The sequence below is a fragment of the Bactrocera latifrons genome, unplaced genomic scaffold, assembly GCF_001853355.1.
Source record: "Bactrocera latifrons isolate USDA-ARS-PBARC rearing strain unplaced genomic scaffold, ASM185335v1 scaffold_99, whole genome shotgun sequence".
NCBI classification, from domain to species: Eukaryota; Metazoa; Arthropoda; class Insecta; order Diptera; family Tephritidae; genus Bactrocera; species Bactrocera latifrons.
The window spans coordinates 311,753-333,452 of NW_017537700.1; the positions used below are offsets into that span (position 1 = coordinate 311,753).

General features: G+C 36.5%; 1 protein-coding gene across 1 annotated transcript in view; it reads right to left on the bottom strand.

Moving 5' to 3' along the window:
• Positions 1-11,210: 11,210 nt before the first annotated feature.
• LOC108978011 (transient receptor potential cation channel trpm) overlaps positions 11,211-21,700 on the bottom strand; it is a gene marked incomplete in the record, with an annotated part of 126,171 nt that continues 115,681 nt past the window's right edge. Inside the window, 6 exon segments of the mRNA XM_018948051.1 lie at positions 11,211-12,994; positions 14,865-15,022; positions 17,796-17,933; positions 19,679-19,867; positions 20,275-20,653; positions 20,779-20,985. Of these exon segments, the coding sequence (XP_018803596.1) occupies positions 11,723-12,994; positions 14,865-15,022; positions 17,796-17,933; positions 19,679-19,867; positions 20,275-20,653; positions 20,779-20,985 (2,343 nt within the window).

Sequence of the window (21,700 nt, forward strand, 5' to 3'; positions counted from 1 at the left end):
CAGGGACGCAATCGAACGGGAGGTGGTGTCTTTTCAGTAAATTTAGATACCAAAGTCGCCTTTCGCTTACCAGACCACTGCATTGTCTTTCACAGCTGTTCATTTTTACATGTAATTTGTTTGGCGACATTCTTGCAACTATGCGAGGCCGTTTGCAGTGGCAACAATGGCAAGTTGTCGCAATTCACAACCAGCTGATAATGCAAAGCGTTTACTTTGTGTTTAATATGGAAACGGTAAGTAAATTCAGTGCATTAAATTATATGCTTATTTTATTAATATGCATAACTAAATTGCAATTGAAAGTGGCGATCCTCACAGTCTCACAGAGCACAAAACAGAAACGTATACATGATATTTGGATCGCATAAGCCATAGAATTGAGTTCAAAGATGGATCCCGACACAAGTTTTTCGAGTTTGTTAGTCAGTCCGTTCGTTACACTACCATCTGCAAATAGTAATATAAAGGTTGTCCGTCCGCTAATTTTGCATCAGACACATGAACATCTACACCAAAAATAACTCTTAAAGACCTCACAGCAGTTCTAATCCCATTTCTTTACTCAAAACTGAAAAGCTTAAACCAAAATATGATAATTTGTTCTATTTTTTCCAATTCTCATTTTGAAATGAGCTTCTTTTACTTAACTTTTAACTGAGTGACATGGTCCACTTAAATTATTTGACTTTATCAGTATTAACAATTTTTTTTTTTAAATCAAATAACTTATGTTACCTATTATAAAAACGTGTAAAGAAATTTAGTTTTTAAAACTAATAAGCTACTGTTTTTTAAATTAAAATATTCATTGATTGTTTGCATCCATCAATAGTTCAAATATAGTTCGTCGAATTGTCTCCCTTTCATTGGAACGAGCACTTGATAAAGACTCATCAATATCGTGCTCCGATTCATCAGTTTGGTAATCGAAGTAATCATCGCAGTAATGGCGCATGTCATTTGCATTTTTGATTTGGAGCCTTAAGCTTTTTAAACTACCAAATCTTTCCTTCAGCATTCCAAAACTGTGTTCAATTCGAATTCTATATCGCCTGACATTATTTGTTAAAAAAATTCCTATTACTCGGGTTAAATTTCCAGAATTCTCGCCAAAAGGGCGTTATAACAGTATTAGATAATTAACCTAATTACACTGTCACCTGTGATCCATTCACCTTCTCCCAAAAACGTATCTCCAAGTGTCTTATTTGCAATCTATGATCGCACACGGCTTGTGCCTTAACGGAGTAGATGTGCTTTCGTGGAAAGTACGCTTCCGGACCTGGTAAAGGTTTTTCCGCTAATGGTATTTAGGTACCACCACGTATCCTACGCAGTTTGGTTACTCACTTTAAGTTTTAGAAACGAGCTTTTTGCCTTCTTCCGTATTTGGACAAAGTAAATACTGATCCTTATATACATATATTGAAGATGCGTTCAGTTAAAATTAAAAAAATATATATGTATGTTAAGGCATATTGCGGAAAAATGTCGAATTTTGTTCTTGATGATACCAACATCACTGATTCCAAATGGGCCTGCAACCTTTGACAGAGTACCTGCTTTACCGCTAGAACCTAAGCGATTCAACACAATTGCTAGCTGGGTTTCAGTTGGAAATTTTTTGCACGCCCAAGTTTGGTTGAAAAAATCACCTCCCTTCATTAGACCCGAAATAACATGGAACGATTTGAAAGTGACACGCCTATGACTTCATTTACAAAGACACTGCATTTCGGTACACTATTTTGAAATTTCACCAACTAATTTTGGTTTCTCAAAAATAACCAGCACATATTCATAAAGTTGGCTTTTAAAACTTTAAAAGTTCACACGACAAAATTGTTATTCACAGAAATATTTTATATAAAAATTTAATTTTTATTGAAAAAATTCCAAACTTCCAAACACTACGCTTAATCGNAAAATACTCATTTTCAAATTGAAGTCGATCGGTCAATTTCTCGTTGAGTTATAAAGTCAGCWATATTGAAAAATATCGTTTCGTGAAAAACGCGTTTACAGTTTCAACTATCCAATTAATACCTGCGAGCGGTCGCTGTTTAAACCGCTGGCATCCAAAAACTACTCAAAACAAATGACATTCTTCATTCAACTTGAAGTTTCTTTAATAAGGTATGGAACCTCGATGTGAATCACTCATTAGTAGCCGTCAGGAGGTAGAAGAGGAGATAGTAAAAAATCTTTTAAGCGAATGCAARSCTCTGTAAAGAWAAATAAWCCCAACTATCGGTTGAGGTGAYATTAGTCCCGGTGGTAACRCACTGGRCCTCCTAAAGRCCKAGATGCKTCATCAGACAGCCAATCATCCTACCTGTGTACATTACAAAATTTTTTTCGATATCTGTTCTACAAAATAAATTGAGGTTAGGGTTACTAAGCGCAGATTTGGCGTAAATTCTTTACCGMAGTCTTGATATGTATGTACATACTTATATAGAGGAAGACCTGCGTTCTTTTAAAACTACTTGAAAAATATGTAAAGATATCTTACTTTGAATATAGASTTAAAGACCAAACACTTTGAATCATTCTTACTTTATTTTTCCAGCTTTTTTACAATCTTTACTTTTTACAGTTTTCTTAGTCACACGCATACATTTACATAATTACAAATACAAACATGCAAGCTTAGTCACTGGTGTGTCCTTAATGGCCTAATCTKATTTACAATAAAAAAAGAAGTGACAATATTGTTGTTGTTTTTTTTTTTTTAATTATATAGAAAATAAGGAGAGCTCATCCTCTTGGACTTTTGTATGCAAATATTTGTTGTTTTTTTGCTTGTTTTTGTTTTGTCGCTTTCGGTTTGTGTCGCTGACAAATGTAAAATTTTATTTTGCCTAACTATTTATGTGTACATGTGTATATATATATATATATTATATTGTTTTTGTAACGGCATTTTATTTTACAGCATTTWCGCAATTTGTCTGATTAACGGTTTTATTAGAAACTTTTTTGGGCAAACAACATACACATACATACGTTCATGTAGGCGTATGTCTTATACATTTTATAGTTAAATATGTTTTTTGTTTTTCAAAAGTATGTTTGTATGTGTGTGYTTAGTTAAAAYTTCATAAAATTTGCTTAGCAATTATTGCAAGTAAGGAGAGTTTGTCTGTATGTAAGATTTTGCTTTTCTCTCGCTTTGATGTGACACTCATACATACATAGTTAGATATGTATAGGTACACCCACGTGCTTATTTATAGGTACACATACATATGTGCATGTATGCTGACTTCGAGGATATGTGCAGTTATGAATATGTCGAGAATTACGTTTCAAATGAATTAGTTACTTAGTTAGATACTTTTTTCTAGGTACATGTGTAAGTTCATATAATTAGTCATACATTATGTACTATATGCCATACATACATACATATATATTGACGCGCCAAATACTTACATAGACACATAGGAGTTAAGTTTACTTTTTTGTTGTTGCATAATTTATTATATTCACGATGTAAATAAAGAATTTAAGAAGAGAAGAATGAGAAAAAATCAAATAGTATGTGCCCAAAAAATAAGGTGACTTTGTATTTAATATATTTTGAAAATTCTTTATTCATTCTACCAAATCAATTTCACCCCCTTCAAAGTAATCCCCTCCCGATGCAATGCACTTATGCCGACGGATTTTCCAATCTTCGAAACACTGGTTGTAGTGTCACTTTGAGGAATGGTCTTCAGTTCCGTCTTCGCTGGGGCTTGAATATCGTATAAAAACGGTGTCCCCGGAGCGGTCTTTTGAGCTTGGTGAACAGCCARAAGTCGCACGGCGCCAGATCAGGTGAATACGGTGGTTGCGGAACGATATGGGTTGAGTTTTTGGCGAAATGATCATTTAATGACAAATTCTTTGCTCAACAAATTTCGACATCGCAAAAATCGAAAAACTCTCTTTTAGCAGCTCACAAAACGACACGTACCTCAAACACTAATGAATATTTTGACATGAAATTTGACATAAATGTGACTGACACTACTACCAACCTAAAACAAAAAACAATAATTCTCCGAATCCTTCGACGCGCGCATTTTAAATTCAAATGTCACCTTATTTTTTGGGCACATAACGGAAAAACTTTAACTAAGCAATATATTMTTTGTAAATTACAAATTTTTTTAATTGAGTTGGTATTTATCAACTATTTGGAATTTTCGTTTAAGTATATTTTGGAACAGAGTTGCCAGCCATCGAAAAAAAGAATTTATAACATGTATATACGCATAATTTATATCTCCATATGAAGTTAAATGAGTACAAAATAGATAAATAAAATTAAAATCATAGACCTCGCTAACTAAAACATATCTTYCGCATAACCCGAATAGAACTTATATACGCTTGATGGTGAATTTATGGCAACTAAGGAAAGAAAAGAACGACCTATATGTTATTGTGAACTCGGTCAAATTTGGAAGCTTATTTTTTATGTCACCAGGAAATCACTAAAAAAACAAATAATCATGGTTTATTCAACTCCTTTATTTCTCATTATTTTTTTTACCAAAAATGAGGAGTTTAGATAACGTTTTGCAAATTAATTCACATTTAAATTAARACTTTGACCTTGAGAATACACTTAACAAAATTAACTGATTTCAAATCAGATTTAAACCACACCCACCTCTCACAGAACGTTTTCGTTAAAAATGATAAGAATATATGTTAATTYGCTCTAAAATCGGATAAATATTCGGTATGTACCGGTTAACATCCCCCTTTTTGGCTATATATCGGTTTGAAATATATCGAATACACAATTTTATAGTGTAGACTTAGAGGTGTGGAATAAGATCCAGTATAGTAGGCTCTTACGAACATTGTACTTCCCATTATGTTTGCAAAACGCAGTAATCAAAGTAATCTAAAAACTATAAACTRAGATTGGAGTGCGATTAGAGAATAATTTATTCCAAAGCACACTGAGCAGGAAGTGTCAGTGAGCCGTCTAGTTAAGTTTATTGAGAAGTAAGCTGATAGATGGATGAAGTTATGTGTAAAAGTTTACGCAAGTGGAAAAGTTCTCTGATTGCCATTTATTTGGGAGTGGGCAAAAACGATTTTTTTACGTATGGGTCAAGCAGCTTACGACTTCCGGTCTTAGACCACGTAACCTCTGGGTAGCCAAAAAACATACGTTTGAAGGCGAGCATTCGAATCATCCCTCCCCACCATTGCGCTCTGAGTTTCGTATCCGACACGTAACAAACGCTTCCAATGCCTAGCTGTTGTAAACTCGGCTATAACCGCGTAAGCGATGTCTACGCCAATAAAGAAGAAGAAGAAACTAACAAAACATCAAATATTTGTTATATATAAAAAGTAAATTTTGGTTCTTGGAAAGATACATTTTTTTATTTTAATTGCTAAAACAAAAATAGATCTAGTTTGCAATGTGGCTTCACCCCGCACAGGATATAGTCATTATGCATGCGATCTTTGTAACAAAAGAAAAAAACTTTGGAAACCCTATAAAATACCCAAGTAGGGGTATATTTTTCAAGAGCATTGTTTTGAGGGATCACTCGTGCGGCGTGTCCAGCTGTAATATTATATTTGCTTTGTATTATTTCGCAATTCATCATGGAAAGACTTCCGCCGGAACAATGTTTACAAAGCGTTCAACTTTACAAGTATTACGAAAACTCCCGTTCTGTAAAGAATATGTTCCGCGGGCTTTGCTGACTGAGCGCACTATTTGCAGCACTATCACCCATCTTGAGACCCAGCATTCATTAATGGATAATATTCGACCGAGTAAGCCACGTCCACATCAAGAGTCGGCTTGGCGCCGTTCGCAGCAATACTCGGACTGCCGTACGGAACGACTTGGCGCATTTTACGTCGATATCTTAAATTGAAAGCGTTCGATCTTCACARGTGACATCGCTTCGCTCTAAAGGCTTTTGAAAAGGTCCAAGAAGCGCCGTCGTTTTTGAGCAAAGTTTTYTTCAGAGATGAAGCCTATTTCTGGCTCAATGGTTATGTTAAAAAGCAGAATTGCCGCACTTAATACCAACACCAATCAGAACAAAACGGTGGAATCATCGGTCTATATTTCTTTAAAAGTGTTACCGATGAAAACGTAACCGTCAATGGCGACCTTTATCGTGCTATATTAACCGACTATTTGATGCCTGAAATTGGAGACCGTGATCTCGGCGACATTTGATTTAAACAGGTCGGCGCCACTTCCCACATATCCTATCAATCAACGGATTTATTGAGGGAACACTTCGGTGAGCAGATAATTTTAATTTTTGGGTCAGTCGATTGGCCACAAAAGACGTCTGATATCCCACCGTTGGACTTTCCCTGTGAGAATGTGTGAAGACAATTCCGTTCTAYTYAGGTCTTGGAGCAGAACATCACGCGTGTCATTCACCAGTTACTAGTCGAAATGCTCGAGCGAGTCRTTGGAAATTGGACTCAGCAGATAGATCAACTGAGACATAGCCCCGACTAACATTTGAAAAAGAGAATATCTTCAAAAAATAAAGACGATCCACGTGTAGGACGTCCAAAAAGCGCATCAATACCAGAAAYCATAGCCAAAATACAGGATATGGTTTTGGYAGATCGGTGATTGACTAAGAGACATTTAGTGCTGACTGTCTGATGCATTCGCTAACAATGGAACAAAATCACATTCAAATTAGGCTTTTTCTGCAACATTTTAGTGAATTTTACGCGTCGATGTTTTAATATGGATAAGACTTGGGTCTATCACCATAATACTGAATCAAAACGAGAGGCTAAAGAATAGTGCGAACTTGGATGTTCGGCTTCGAAACGAGTTCGTATCCGGAAACCGGTCAAGAAGGTTATGGCATCAGTTTTTGGGATGTGAGATTAATTTTGTTTGCTAATTACTTCCAAACTGGTAAAACAATTAACTCTGAATATTATTTCAATCTTGTGGACAATGCATCGTGCGACAAGAGCATTTTGACAGTTGCTAAAGTCCGTGAATTAAAGTTCGAATTTTTGGAGCATCCAACGTATTCACCAGATTTGGCCCCCAGCGACTTCCATTTGTTTCCAGAACTGAAACAATTTATGCGTGGCAAGCGTTTTTCATCGAATGAAGAGGTCATAACGGCTTTTGCAGACCTTCTAAATTTTCACTTCAGCGGTCTGTGGATTCCGATTAGACGATCGTTGGCGCAAGTGTATTAATGTTCCGGGAGGTTTTATTGAATAATAAAGTGTATTGTGAATCATAAAATTGTATTTTCCTTAACAAACGACAAAGCTTATTGAGCAACCTGGTAGTAAAATCGGATTTTTCCGGTGCACTGTTATTTCCTACTTATTTCCAGTTAACTGGTTGGTATATTAACTGATTCGTAGTTTTTTGTTGAGTTCTTCGATCGTAAAAAATGTTTCGTTAATTTTTTTATAATTTTCTTCCGTTAAAATAGTCAGAAAAACCTCCACAAATACTTATGTTGTAACGGGTTAAAGGTAAAAATAAAAAATGAATTAAAGAAAATATACAATGTTACAAAAAGCTAAAAACCGGTATTACATTAAATATATATGTACATCCATTTAGCTACTTAGTCGATAAAAAGCCGGTATTTTCATACATTTATCTCTACAATACTAAGAATTAAAATTGAAGCAATTAAAGATCGGTTATATACAAGAGAAACGGAGAGAGAGAGAAAAATATAGAGAGTTTTTCTTCTCCTGTCGGGCAATGCTTTTATTACTATAACATTTATATTGAAATTTTCTTATAACTAACTTATTTTATATGCAAATATTTTGATTTTTAAATTTCTTCAATATTTTCAACATTTTGCACACACACATGCATATGCAGTTGTAAAAATCAATAAATCGTATTGTCAAAATTACTTTCATATTACCATAAGTGTATTTATAACAAATACAAACTCTTACCAATACATGCATACCTGCGAGTAAAACGATTTGTATGCACACATTTACATATGCTGCTTTTGAAAACAGTTTTCATGCTTTTTGCGCAAAGACATTGGCTGCTTAATCGCTATTAATTATCAATTACATAACAGTTAGTTTGTGTACTTTTCTTTTTGTGAATTTCTCTTGATATGATAGTGTATTTTGCGCTGCTGAAAGGAGCAGGTATGACTTGCATATAATTTTCTAAAAAAAAATAACCAAAAAGTTCGCTGCGTGAACTCTTCTTTATTAAATCTCATTAAAAGTATACATTGTCGAGTTATTGTAGTTATGTGTTAGATAGTTTTTTAGGTATATTCCATAATGCGAGTATTAGTGTGCTCTTAGTGTTAGGTTCATAGCTTCCATATTTTCATGTTTCGTTTTGTATTGGTTTATGTTTTAAATTCTGGTTTATTTACTCCGCCAAAGCGTACTCCAAAACATATTCTCAAAGAGAATTCCTTTCAAATAATTCTTTTCTACTCTCATAACAAACTTTTTTCAAACAATTTTTGTTTCGTTTCTAGCAAATTAAAGGTCAAACGAGATTTTCCGTAAGAGAAATAAGACTATTAAAAGTAATAAAATTAATTTCTGGGAAATATATAATATATATATATATATAGGTGCAGTTAACTTATCTGAAAATTGTAAGCGGGTTTTCACTTATTCTATCTAGATGTGTATAAGAGACAGGTATATAGGTGCAGTTAACTTATCTGAAAATTGTAAGCGGGTTTTCACTTATTCTGGGATCACTCAGCTAAATAACTAATTCACAAATTTCACATTTTGGGCCGATCGATTGGCCACCAAGATATTGTGATATCACACCGCTTCTTCCTGTGAGGATATGTAAAGTCTGAAGTCTACGCGGACAATCCCGATTCAGGTCTTAGAGCAAAAGATCAGGCGTGACTAACAAAACATGAAACATCTGAGACGTAACCGAGCCACGATTTGAAAGAGATGAGTTTCAAAAAGTAAATGTTAAATAATATTCTTTCGAATGATAAATAAATTTGAAGTTTATGTGTTTTTTCTTTGAAGAAGTCGGGAGCCACGTTTAGCCTTTATAAATTGCCCGCAATTGAAATCAGCTGGCAGGTGCAAAGCGATGAATATAAAAATATGCGAAAAAAGCATGGGAAAATATGAAAAGGTGGAAGATATCTTTATCTGCCGACATATTTGTAACAGAGGGGCACGTGGAAATTGAATTGGCCGGGCAAATGTTATTTCAAAACAGTGTATTAATATGGTAAGTTGGTAGGGATGTCCTTAATAACAAGTACAATGCCAAATATGAGCACGATCTGTCAACCAGTTTGATTACAGTAACTACTTAAGTGGGTACACATCAGTAGTACGTTTCGACTTTTACAATGGACAACAAGGATAACAAAGAATTCGTCTCAACTATTGTATTTCTAATCAAATTTCGTGTACGAAATCGTAGCCAATGTTCGAGACGACTTACAGTGATGTTTGATGTGAGTGTGAGTTTGACATGTAAACAAGACAACAATCAACGGAATGGAGAAAGAAAACCGGGGCGAAACGAAAAAACCTTTGTTCCGGAAGGACAGACAGTCACTAAGGAGTTCTATTTGACCGTATTGCGACATTTGTGTGAGAAGATCAGTCCAAAAAGCCGGAATTGTGGTAGAACAATTCATTGATTTTACACGATGATAATGCACCATCGCATCTAGCCCCTTTGTGATGGTATTCACCAAATTTGGTGCTGAGATATTTTTCTTATTCTCCAAATTAAAATCACCGCTCCGTAGAATCCGTTTTCAGTCGATAGAAGGGATAAAACTAAATGCACTGAAAAAGCTGAAGGCCATCCCAAAAAGTTTGGACTTATGTCAAATGTTTCGAGTGCTTAAAAAATTGAAAAATTAAATATTGATGAATAATTAAATATTTTGCGCTTTATCTACAATTTCCGAATACTTATTTGTGTTTCAAAACCAAAGAACTCAAAATGCATACATTTCATCACCTAAAATGCAAAACTCAATTTTCATTTTTTGGATGATACGTTGATCCAAAAAATGAAAATTGAGTTTTTTTTTTTTCCTTACGGTTCATTACATCATATTATTTACATACACATATATGTAGAAAAATCTGTTCAGCGCCTTCCTCATATATAATCATTTTATAACTAAAACTCAAAATTTTTGTATTATAACGTTTTTCTTTCGCCTGTAAATTTGTAAAAAGTGATGTTACCTTATTTTGCATTTGAGATGACGATATGTATATAGGTATGGTGTGTAAATAAAAGAAACCAYGCAATAAAATTCCATTGCGCTTAATACAGGCCTTTTATTAAAAATTTGCGCGAAAATTTAAAGAAATATGCAATAAAATTATGAGTGTAAGTACAATGAAAATGTGCGCCGAAAATGTTTTTTTTTTTTTTTGTGCGGCGATTAATGCCAAGTACTTAAGGACAAGCAAATAAATACAATAACTTTTTTTTGTGTGGTTAGGTGGCAACTTTGTGCCACTTCACAGTTAAATTGGGTGTCATTAAAAATTAAATTTTATTTGGTTGCTGGCTTCACTTAATAAATAACTGACATCGGCAATTATAAGTTTTCTTTTTGATCTTTTTACCCGCGCAACATGTTGCATTTATAATTTATTTATTTTTTGTTGTTTTATACACCCTTGTAACATGTTGCTAGAGCTTATTAAAGTTTTTTTCATTTTACTTTTCTCTTGTTGCTGTGTGTAAGTATGTATGTGTGTGGGCTGCCAGAGATCTATTTTAATAATAATAACAATAAAAATAGCGAAATTAAAACATGTTTGAGCATGCGATTCTTTTAATACATTACTTACAATTGCAGTGGCGTACAYACACATATGTATATATTTATATATAAAATATAACTATTTTAATTAAAACTAAGTTTTGGCATGCGAATGGCAGCACTTAAGCCTACGAAAAATTTAACGGTTTTCCGCCTTTTTGTTGCGCTAAAAGCAAAAGGCTAGTTATAAATTGTAATAAATACAGTTAGTTATATGTATAACGGTAAATGGCAAAATAATATAAATGTTTGGGCTGCATAATTTAGCTTTACATAATAATATCTGCCAAATATATAAACAGTTATAAAATTTAATAAAAACAAAACAAATCTTAACAAAGCGTGTCAAAATAAGCTTAATAAGCGCCTTAAAGTATGCACTGCTGAAACTCGATATAACTCTTGCTTCTAAATTTGCAGTGATTTTTGTTTGGTTTGGTACTTCGCTTTAATGCAGTTGAGCAATCACACACACGCAGCTAACTTACATTTAAAAAACATTTTAAAACATCATTGATATATATGTATAAGTATGTGTGTGTGTATATATATATATATATTATTTAATAAGAAATTGTCTATAAAATTGCAGCAACAGCACGCCTCAGTTACATACATAATTTGCTACTAGACCTAGTTTCAACTTCAGCTTACTTGTATACATATAGATTTACGCTCATTTTATATGCCGTTGACGCTACAAACATATGTATATATAAATATATATATATTAATTTTTTCTAAACGCTCCCTAAACACTCTACGCCACTAATCAACAACGCTGAATCACATACATACATACATATTTATGTACAATAAAAATACAAATAGTTAATTAATGTAGCTAGTTCCTAGATAATGTGTATGTGTGTATGCCGTAGACGTTGTATTTCGGCTTTCGCCGATCAGCACATTGTCTCATTGTAGGGCGGATCCTTCTCCGATTCGGTGCTCGACTTGATGTTGGACGAGAGCTTGGCGATCTCGTCCTGCACCGTGTGTGTGCTTATTTGTGGCATGGTCGCGCCGGTTAGCGCTGGTTCGCCACCGCCGCCGGCGCCACTATCTTTCGACTCCTCCGTGCTGGAGCTGCTCTCCTTGAGTATGTTCATGCCGAGCGTTTTGATGCCGCCAGGCGGCTTGAGTGAGGACAACAATTTGGCTGGCACTGCAAGCGCTGGCAGCACAGCAGCCGCACCGCTCGCGCTCGCCTTGTCGGCCAATACGCTGGACGCTGTCGCTGTGGCGCTGGCCGCCAACGCAGTGGCCGGCAAAACATTATGTTGCTGCTGCTGTTGTTGTTGTTGGTGTTGCACATGCGAGCCGTATTGCAGCTGCTGCGGCTGCATTTTGTTCGCTTGATCCATGCTAAACTGCTTCTTCAGCTGCATGGCACGCGGCAACGCGGACTGCACCTGCGATATTACCGCCGCCGCAGCTGCGGCTGTGGCACTTAGCTCCTTGGTGTCGCTGGCGCGTTTGCTAGCGCCATCGCGCTTGCCGTCGCCAGCGCCCATGGAGGCGGTGCGCAGCGGCTGATAACGTGCTGTGGTATCGCTCGCGCTGCCGCCGTTGCCTGCAGCCATGTTGGTGACGCTGCTGCTGACGTTGTACTCTGTCAATGTTGTGGTGCCTGTTGTTGGTGGCGCCGTCGTTTGTGTGTTGGCGTCGACGGCGTCGAGCGAGAGCTCGGCCGCCAGCGTTGGCGTATCGATGTTATAGGAACCGGTCATTGAGGTGGTTGTGTCGTTTGAACTTTGCTTAATAAAGCGATATGGATGTGCTGAGTAGTCGGTCTCCGTGCTGGAGCCCTTTTGTAGGCTTTCGCTGGATTTCTTGAATAGCCTGCCGGTGCTTTCGAATGGCGCATTGAGGAATTCGCTGGCAGCACGTGTTGGCACCGTGGCGGGTGTTTGATATGTTTGCTGCTGTTCCATCGATGAGTTGCGTTGCCATGGGCGTTCGTTTTTCAATTGGAAACCGGCTGGTCCGGTGGAAGAGCTCGTAAATACACCGGTTGTAATGCCGCCGCCTCCTCCGCTGCCGGCTCCGCTGGTGTCGCTGCTGTTGCCGCAGCCGAGCATGCCACCACCTGAAGGCGGCTTGGACGGCGAAAGTTCGATGGCTGTCTCACGACGCAGTGGATGGCGATGACTAAACTCAGCTGATGCACCGGTCTGGAAAAGGAAAGTTTTTTAACTGAATGCAATGAAAGAATTTTTAAATAATACGCCATGAGTAAAAATGTTTCCTCAAAACTAATATTAAAGATAATCGTAGAGTTAGTTTCTTTTATCTTTTTTTATCCAAAAAGAGTCTTTGTATACAACTACTGACACCTGGCATATTTCGAAAGATAGACACTTTTAGGATTTTCTGAAAATATCTCATGTTTACGCTGTTGTTGTTGTAAGGGCTATATAGCCCTCATTAGGGGGTAAGATGAAGATTAGTTGTCATCGCTGTCAACCAACGGTAGGCCCAGGAAAGGCGTTATTTCGACGGGGTCGGTCAATAGGGAGAGGGTGCCAGATGTGTACTGTTAGCTGGACATGCAAATAGGTGGTTATAGTCACGCGGTGGCTTGTGGCATGTTCAATATATATTTGGTATGTCGAAGTCGACTCTGGATAAGTAGGAGATTAACCTGCTACAGGATCCAGAACGAAGCTTCGGAAGGGTCACTCTCGATTCCCGCGGTAACTCAATTTCGTCGTCTGCAATTGATGGTGGTTTGACTCCCAGTACGCCATTCACTGAGATAGAGTCGGTGAGGGTGTTTATGGAACCGCTGTGAATAGTGATCAGTGCATGTCTGAAGTTAGTTGCGTCCGAAGTATGGTTAGCGTATTGTCTTATGTCGTCGACGTAGTTAAAGAAAGACCTCCTGAAGTTCCTAGCAGGCGGTTCCGTTTCAAGCAGGCGACTGCAAGGATGGTTTCTACGAAAACTACTTGGAGAGGCCTTACTGTGTACACGCGCAATCGGAGTCTTCAAGAGGCTTTGTACTTTGACAATAATCGCAGTCGTATGAGAAGTGAAGGAGCACAGGCTGTTTAATGTCATGCCTAAAATCGTAGGGTTATTAATAGTGGGAATTTTAACGCCATCGACTGCAATATTAAGGTCAAGCATGTTCTCCYTCGTCACTGCTCTGGTCGAAGTCTCTGCCATATTTTTGCATAAACGTGGAATGTTTTCAAATTTCTGATCAAAAACGGTCTCAGTTGGAGCTCGATTTGACTGCTGTAAGAATACAACAACACAACCAAACACTAAAATAATGTCGAGCTTCCTCAAAAGCGATTATTACATAGCGTTCTTGGAACGTTGAGAGGACGTACCCGCGGAAAATCACCATCTGAAGAAGAAGAAAGCCTTTTCATTGTGTCACAAGTAAATGAAAGCAAGGGCTTTGAATGGCTTACGGATCCACCGGTTTCAGACTCAAAGAAAGCACTAGGCGTGATATTCAGTAAGGCTTTGACTTATCAAACTGTGCTCGTATTCACAAAAACCAGTTAGTGACTAAGCACAAAAAAGGCAAACAGYTGTAGAAACACTTCACAGTGCATTCGTTGTCAAAAATATGTTTAATCTTTCAGAAATTTTGCCATTAATCACAAGTCACAGGTGTCGCTGACGTATGAATCAATGGATCTGAAAAATKTTGCCACACAACTGGTAATAAAGCAATAGCCGGAAGGTAGTATGTCTCACTAATTAGTCGATTAGCCTTTCTATTGTTCGCAAAAATCTACACACATTCAATTATATGCATTTATATATATATGTGTGTGTGTATGTGCAGGCAACATGTGGCACAAATGTTTACCATTCGTGTTGCACAAAAAAGACATTTGCAAATATTTGCRCTGTGGCATTCTGCAAATATGTGCGTAGGTATGTGTGTGCTTTMGCAGYKGAAAACGAACAATGCAGAAAGAAGRTTTCATTGAGTGGAAAAGCAGCAACAATAGGCTGTAGCACTTGCTACGTCCACACATGCAACGAGTTAGCCATATTTATATGCGCTTGTCTACTCACCCCGAAGGAAGTGTCGGTATCATCGATGGACGCACGTGCCTGAAACAGTCCCTCCAGCATCATGTAGTCGTTCTCTTCGCATTCCTTCAAATGCTGCTTCTCCATCAGGGCGGCAAACTCAGCCTTGGACATTTCACCCGTCGGACGATCCAGTGATGCTGTGGTTAATGTCGGAAAAATAGGAGAACACAAGTTGAGTATGAGATRTAAGTAYATACATAYRTGTGTGTTGACAGAATATAAGTCTGAAAGGATAATAAATTACGCACATACACATGCATACACGGTATGTATGTATGTATACCTTGGCAGAGGTAAATTTAAGGCAGTGGTTCTGCTGTGATAAGCTTGTTCAAGCTTGGGTATGAATAATATAAGTATATTTGTAGGTTTTACCTTGGGAATTTTAAAACTAAAAAATTATCAAATACATTCATGTAGCTTAAAGAAATATGAGCCCTTGATCATGTCGTAAACAGTAATGAAAGCATAATATATAATATTTCACAATTAAATCCTTGAAATATTAAAAATATTCCCTTGTAAGCCGAAAAAATCAACAACACGGTTCTTATTTTAAGAACATTTCTTTATCAAAAATTTTAATCAGGTGGCAACCTCTCTCTACAAATAATACTAGCATATTAACTTATTTCTAAAATTTATTGAAATAACTTATTTATTTATTACACAATTTTCTTGTACATAAAATGTCGAACAGGTGGCAACTCTTTTAAAAACTTCAAAAAAATTCGAACTTAACAAATTTATTGTCCGAAAAATGTTTGAAACCGGTTAACTCGTCTTTAAAATTCCACAAAATTTCTAACAGGTGGCAACTATTAAAAATTATTGTTTTATCATAACAATTTTATTGAATGAAATCTATAAAAATCAAAACAGGTGGCAACTTTTACCATACACATTTTATTGAATGAAATTTGTAAAATTCAAAGCAGGTGGCAATATTATGAAAATTTCAAAAAAAAAATCAATAAAAGTTATTGCCCATAATATAAAAATAATAGGTGGCAACTTTTATGAAAATGATTTGTATCAATAATTGGTTTTATAATAAAACTTTCATTTAATGAAATCTATAAAATTCAAAGCAGGTGGCAACTTTTATCACAATTTCGAAAAAATTGCCATTTATAAAAMTTATTGACCAGAATATAGAAATAAATGCTATTTATATCAATGATTATATATAAGCTTTCTTTAACCTGTATTGTAAAGCTTGCCAGATTGTAGGTTTTAATTAATNCAAATTTAACAGGTTTGTTAGAAAAAGAAAATCAGTAGATGTAAACAGTATATGGGAATGGGGCTAATTCGTAGACTTAACTCAAATATTTCCGACATTAAACTATAGTAACAGGTGATCCAAGTAGAGACACTTTTCTCAATAACTTTTTTTCTTTTTTTTTTTTTTTGAAATATCACGCATGAGCCATGCCAGCTTTCATGTTATTTTTGTTCAGTATTATTTGAAATTTTCTCATGGAAAAACTTACGCCTCAACAAYGTTTAGAAATCGCTCAACTTTATTACGGAATTTCACGTTCTGTAAAGAGTTGTTTCACGCGCTTCGCTCAACTTATGGTCAACACAATCGGCCCAACACCATCACCCATCTGGAAAACTACCATTCATTATTGGGTGATTTTCGATCGAATRGCCAACGTCCAGCACGAAGCAGCCGTAGCTGAAAGTGTACACGAACGAAGACCGTGGAAAGTCGCTTCAGCGCCATTCGCAGCAACTCGGAAACGACTTGACGCATTTTACATACGTCGAGATTTTCAATTGAAAATATACTAAATACAACTTGTGCAAGAACTGAGGTCGCTCGAACTTCCAAGCGATACCGCTACGCTCTATGAGCTCTTGAAAAATTTCAGAAAGATTCGACATTTTCGTGCCAAATTTTGTTCATTGAAGGGGTCCATTTTTGGCTCAATGAGTATGTAAATAAGAGAATCCATAGCTGCTACTTCAAAATATTCTCAAGATATTTCCAGAAAAAACAACGACAACATTTGGCTTAAACAAGAAGGCGCACACATCCTGAATGGTTTTATTGAGAGAACACTTCGGTGAACAATTGATTTCACGTTTTGGGCCGTTCGATTTTCCACCMAGATCGTGTGATTTCATCCTGTTAGACTTTTTCCTCTGACGGTATATACAATTTTAAGTCTATTTGGACAATCTCTCCTCGATTCAAACCTCGGAGCAAAACATCACGCTTGTCATTCRTCAGKTACCAGTCGAAATGTTCGAACGAGTYATTGAAAATTGGAGAGATGGAGGGACCATCYGAAATGTAGCCAAGTCYAACATTTGAAAGAGACAATCTTAAAAAATAAATKCCAACGAATGTTCTTTCGAATAATAATAAACATTTCTCATTAAATTTAAAGTTTCTGTTTTTTTTTCTCTTTAAAAAAGTAAGAAACCTCGAAATGGATCACCCTTTACAAAGAGGTCCCTAATGTTTCTGTGCTAACATAACCTAACCAGAAAAAACCCCTCACCTAGTTATTGTCGCAGTAGTTTCCACCAACTTTTACAAGTACTTTTAGGTTATAGAATACAGAATCTTGTTGAAAAATGTCTCCAATTATAAATATAAGTAATAATTCTAYGTTGTAATTGAAACATAAATACATTTTTTATTAATATAATTTCTTTGTAAGTTTTCCTAAGCAATGAATGTATATGCAGTTTTGAATAATTAAAATACCAATTAAATATAATTTATTTTTAATAAATTTGTGTTGCTTCGCAAAATGTTTGCGAATTTTAATTACCTTATGGTTAGATAACTACCGATCAAATTACGGAAATGATATTATTTTGCTTATATGTACAATAGATATACACACACAAACGTACAAATGGTTTATGCAATAGTGAAACACTGACCTTTATTACTTGGCAATGAGACCGTCGGCGAGGCAATCAAATGGCATACACTCTCCAATTCATCCGTAATTGAAGTGTACTCGCTGTGGAACTTCAGCAGAATATTTCTGGAGGATTTCGCATGCAACGTGGCTTTTCCTAGTGGCACAACGGACCAAGGCAATATCAAAAGCACGAGAGAAAGAGAGAGAAATAGGGTGACGAGTAAGAGAAAGAGTCCATTTTKTACGTTAKTAATGGCAGATGAGAGAGAAGAGCAAAGTGAATATTAAAAAAAAAACATAAAAATATGTGTAAAAAAAAAGAAAATTAAAATAATAAAAAAATTAATAAATTTATATTGTAATAAAAATAAAATATAAATCTTCCAGTATTATATAATTTTATATACAAAAAATAAATAAATAAATAAATTATTAAAAATATGCTAGGAATTAAAGATTTAACTATTATTTTATGAATTWAGAAAATTAMTAATTACGATTAATTTTGTTAAAACAATGCGTACTTTTGAGTGGCAGCACTGCTTGGCAGTGAATACGTCACAATTAAATTATTAAAAATATTAAATTTGCTTAATTTGTCTTTGGTTTGATATCGTCAACTTTAAATTGGATTTTTAAAAATTAGTTTGGCCCAAATTTTCAAACAGGTGGCAAACTTTCATAAAAAATAAAACCAACATATTTAGAAATTTTGGACAAGAACTCTCAATCTATCTTTCGTTTTTAAAAATTTGTTTCTATCTAAATTCCAAACAGATGGCAACCATTCTTAAAAAATAATACTAAAACATTTCAACATTTCTTGACAAAAAATCCTCGGTCCGTCTTTCGTTTGAGACGGTCTACGTTAAAATTAGATTTTTGTTTAAATCCAAGTTTATAACAGGTGGCAACCTTTCTTAAAAACTTATGCCAATATATTTAGACATTTTTTAAACGACCAGTTTAATTTAATACAATTTTGCAAATAGATGGCAAATCTTAGAATTTTGTTTTATATGTTAAAATGTTAAAATTTGGTAACCTGTCTCTTTAATGTCTACAGATTTTCTAATTAGGGTCAAATTAACTGGATTTCATAGTCTAAACGGTATTAACGACGTCAGTTCTTTTGTCTCTGTCTCTCTCTCTCTCTCTTACAATATTTCTAATGCGACGTCACCAAAACTAAGAGAATTGGGTAGCTCATTCTTTTCCTATTATCTTAATTCTATGCTAAAACTTTAAATAAAGAGAACAACACATTCATCTATGTTGTACCACATATGGTGAAAAAGTTCCGTAGCAATCACTCAAAAGCACTCTTCGATTATAAAAAGAATATACGAATGTAAATAAATAGGAAAAGTAATAAACTTTTGATGAGCGAAAGATGGCTTGCGTTGAGATGCATTGGCGGTGAAGGAAGATGAAGGAGAGAGTAGAGTTAGGAAAGGATAGGAGCACACGCCACAAGACACGCGACACGACATGTGAGCAGATGTCAGGTGCATAAATAATAACAAATCACATTGGCAACTTGTTAGAGGCAATAACTGGATGAGCACGGGATGAGTGTTAGGTTGCGGAGGTGGAAATTTAATTATAATTTATTGCAAAGCGAACAGCATGGCACAGCAACCAATTGAGTGTGCAGTGCTGCTGGAGAAGCACATCTGTCGACACAGTYATGGCGGACCGATGCCGCACTTGGAGGAAAGGTGGCGCAGGTGCTGGTGGGATTAGTGATGTGGAAGGAAGACAAYGACATATGTGGCGGTGTGAGTGTAGAGGACAGGTGGATTAAGGTGAGTATTTGAGTATATATTTTTAAAAGTATGCGTTGATGCGTTAGTGTGAGTGTRAGTGAGTGAGTGATATGTATGTGTGTGTACGCACCCCCTCCAATCGCCTCCTTGTCACTATCCGGCTCAGATTGCGTGAGACTCATTTGCCGACGTGACAGCGGCAACTGATTCAGACTTATGTGYGAGCGGTTAATATCGGCAGCAGCTATGATGGAGCACGCTTCGGAGTTGCGACGACACAGCGATACGGTGCGTTGGCGCATGGCACGACGCTTGGCGGCTAAGCGTTTTTTCGTTATTTTTTACATAATTTTTTCGTTTTTTTTTTCAAGACACAACATAAACAAAAAAGAAGAAAAAAAGCAACAACAAAATCAATTAGTGTTTACCTTTTGTTTTTTTGGGATTTGCATTTTGCACTGTACAACAACAACGTGTGCGCATGTTTTTATGTAACTATGTTTTTTTTTTTTTGTTTTTGCTTTTGGTTTGGTCTACAACAAATGACATCTACATACATACAGGTTGTACTGTCGGTTTAGTTGGCTGAGTGGTTGCAGAATGCGTGTGTGTGTGTGTGGCTGATTTGGCTTTGATTTTGGTGCACCGCTGGACATCATTTAGGATGCCTGCGCACCGTATGCTGGAAGGACATGCCGGTGTTTAGATGTTTAATAAGGTATTTACCTTCGAAATTGAGCTCCTGATTGGTTTCGTCCGAATTCTCACCGACCAGCGTGTGGTCGTCGTCAGCGCCCAGCGGCGTTAGGGTGTCTTTGCTTTCGGTGCTGGCGCCGGTGTCTTGGCGCACGGTGACGTATGGTGTGCGCTTAACAGTCTCACAGGTGGACGGTCGTTGTGACATGGGCAGGTAAATGTCCGAATCGGATTCGGATTGCATGGATATCTTGCGGCCGACATGCTCGTTGAGCGCCTCGCGTGACTTGTCCAGCTCGTCGGGCTCTTCAGGTACTGGCACCACTTCGAAGTGTGTGCCTTCGTCGAAAATGTATGCATCCGGACGCACCTCAGTGAGTGAACGATTGAAGCGACGGCGGTTATTGACCTAATTGATTGATGGGGAGATGAAAATTAGAAGAAAAAAAAAAAAGAAAAGGGAAGAGCGTTCAACAGTTTCAAATGTACAGTACTTTTAAAGTTACGAGCTGCTTTCGACAAGCAGCTACTCACCTGTAAATTCGGTGGTGGCATCGGTGCTTCATTATCCGACATCGAGACYGTTCGTACTCGCTGCAGATCAGTAGCTATATTCATATTGGACGCTTGTAAGTCAACACCATCGAGCATGTGCATCGACATGAAACGATGTATGACAGCTAAGTGTGACAGGATTTGTTCGGAGGATTCTTCCATTTTGCGTAGACGAAATTCGATGCTCTGTTAGAGAAGATAACAGATGTGGAAATATAAATAAATTTCACGAATATTATAGTATATGGATAAAATATAAATGTGTATATATAAATCACTAATGTCCGACTATGATAATGCAGAGAATGAGTATGTAAATCATAATGAAGTATTATTTCCAGTATCCCTGTGAGTCTCCCGTAAGCTCTGTCGCTTCGAAACCTTACCTAACCTAAAATTTCATTTCATTTTTGTACTAAGCCTATATAACCGAGGTGTTTTGTCATCACAATTAACGGTTATTTCCACAGTCCATGTGGGAACCAAGAGATCCTTAGGATTGGTTAGAAGATTGGACGAAGATTGCTCGTGAACTAGCGTACACTTAAAATATCGAAATGTCGACACATCAAAATACCGACAAAACAAAACACCGCCAATTAAAAACACCGACTAATCAGAACACCGAAACATCTCAATACCGACAAACCAAAATTCCGACATGTAAAAAATACTTGTGAACAGCAAAAGGGAACTCGCCCCCCTTTTCTACCGAACCACAGAAAGAGAATTGTACGATGCAYATGTGCCAACGCTTCTCCCTATCGACAAAATATTTYGTTATAGGCACTTTCCCGGATGGCCTACAACTTAAAAGTCACATGGCGCTAAATAAGGGAGATGCGGTACTTGTTCGATGATATTTGTTGAGTGTTGAGCCAAAATTTAATACAAATACGTT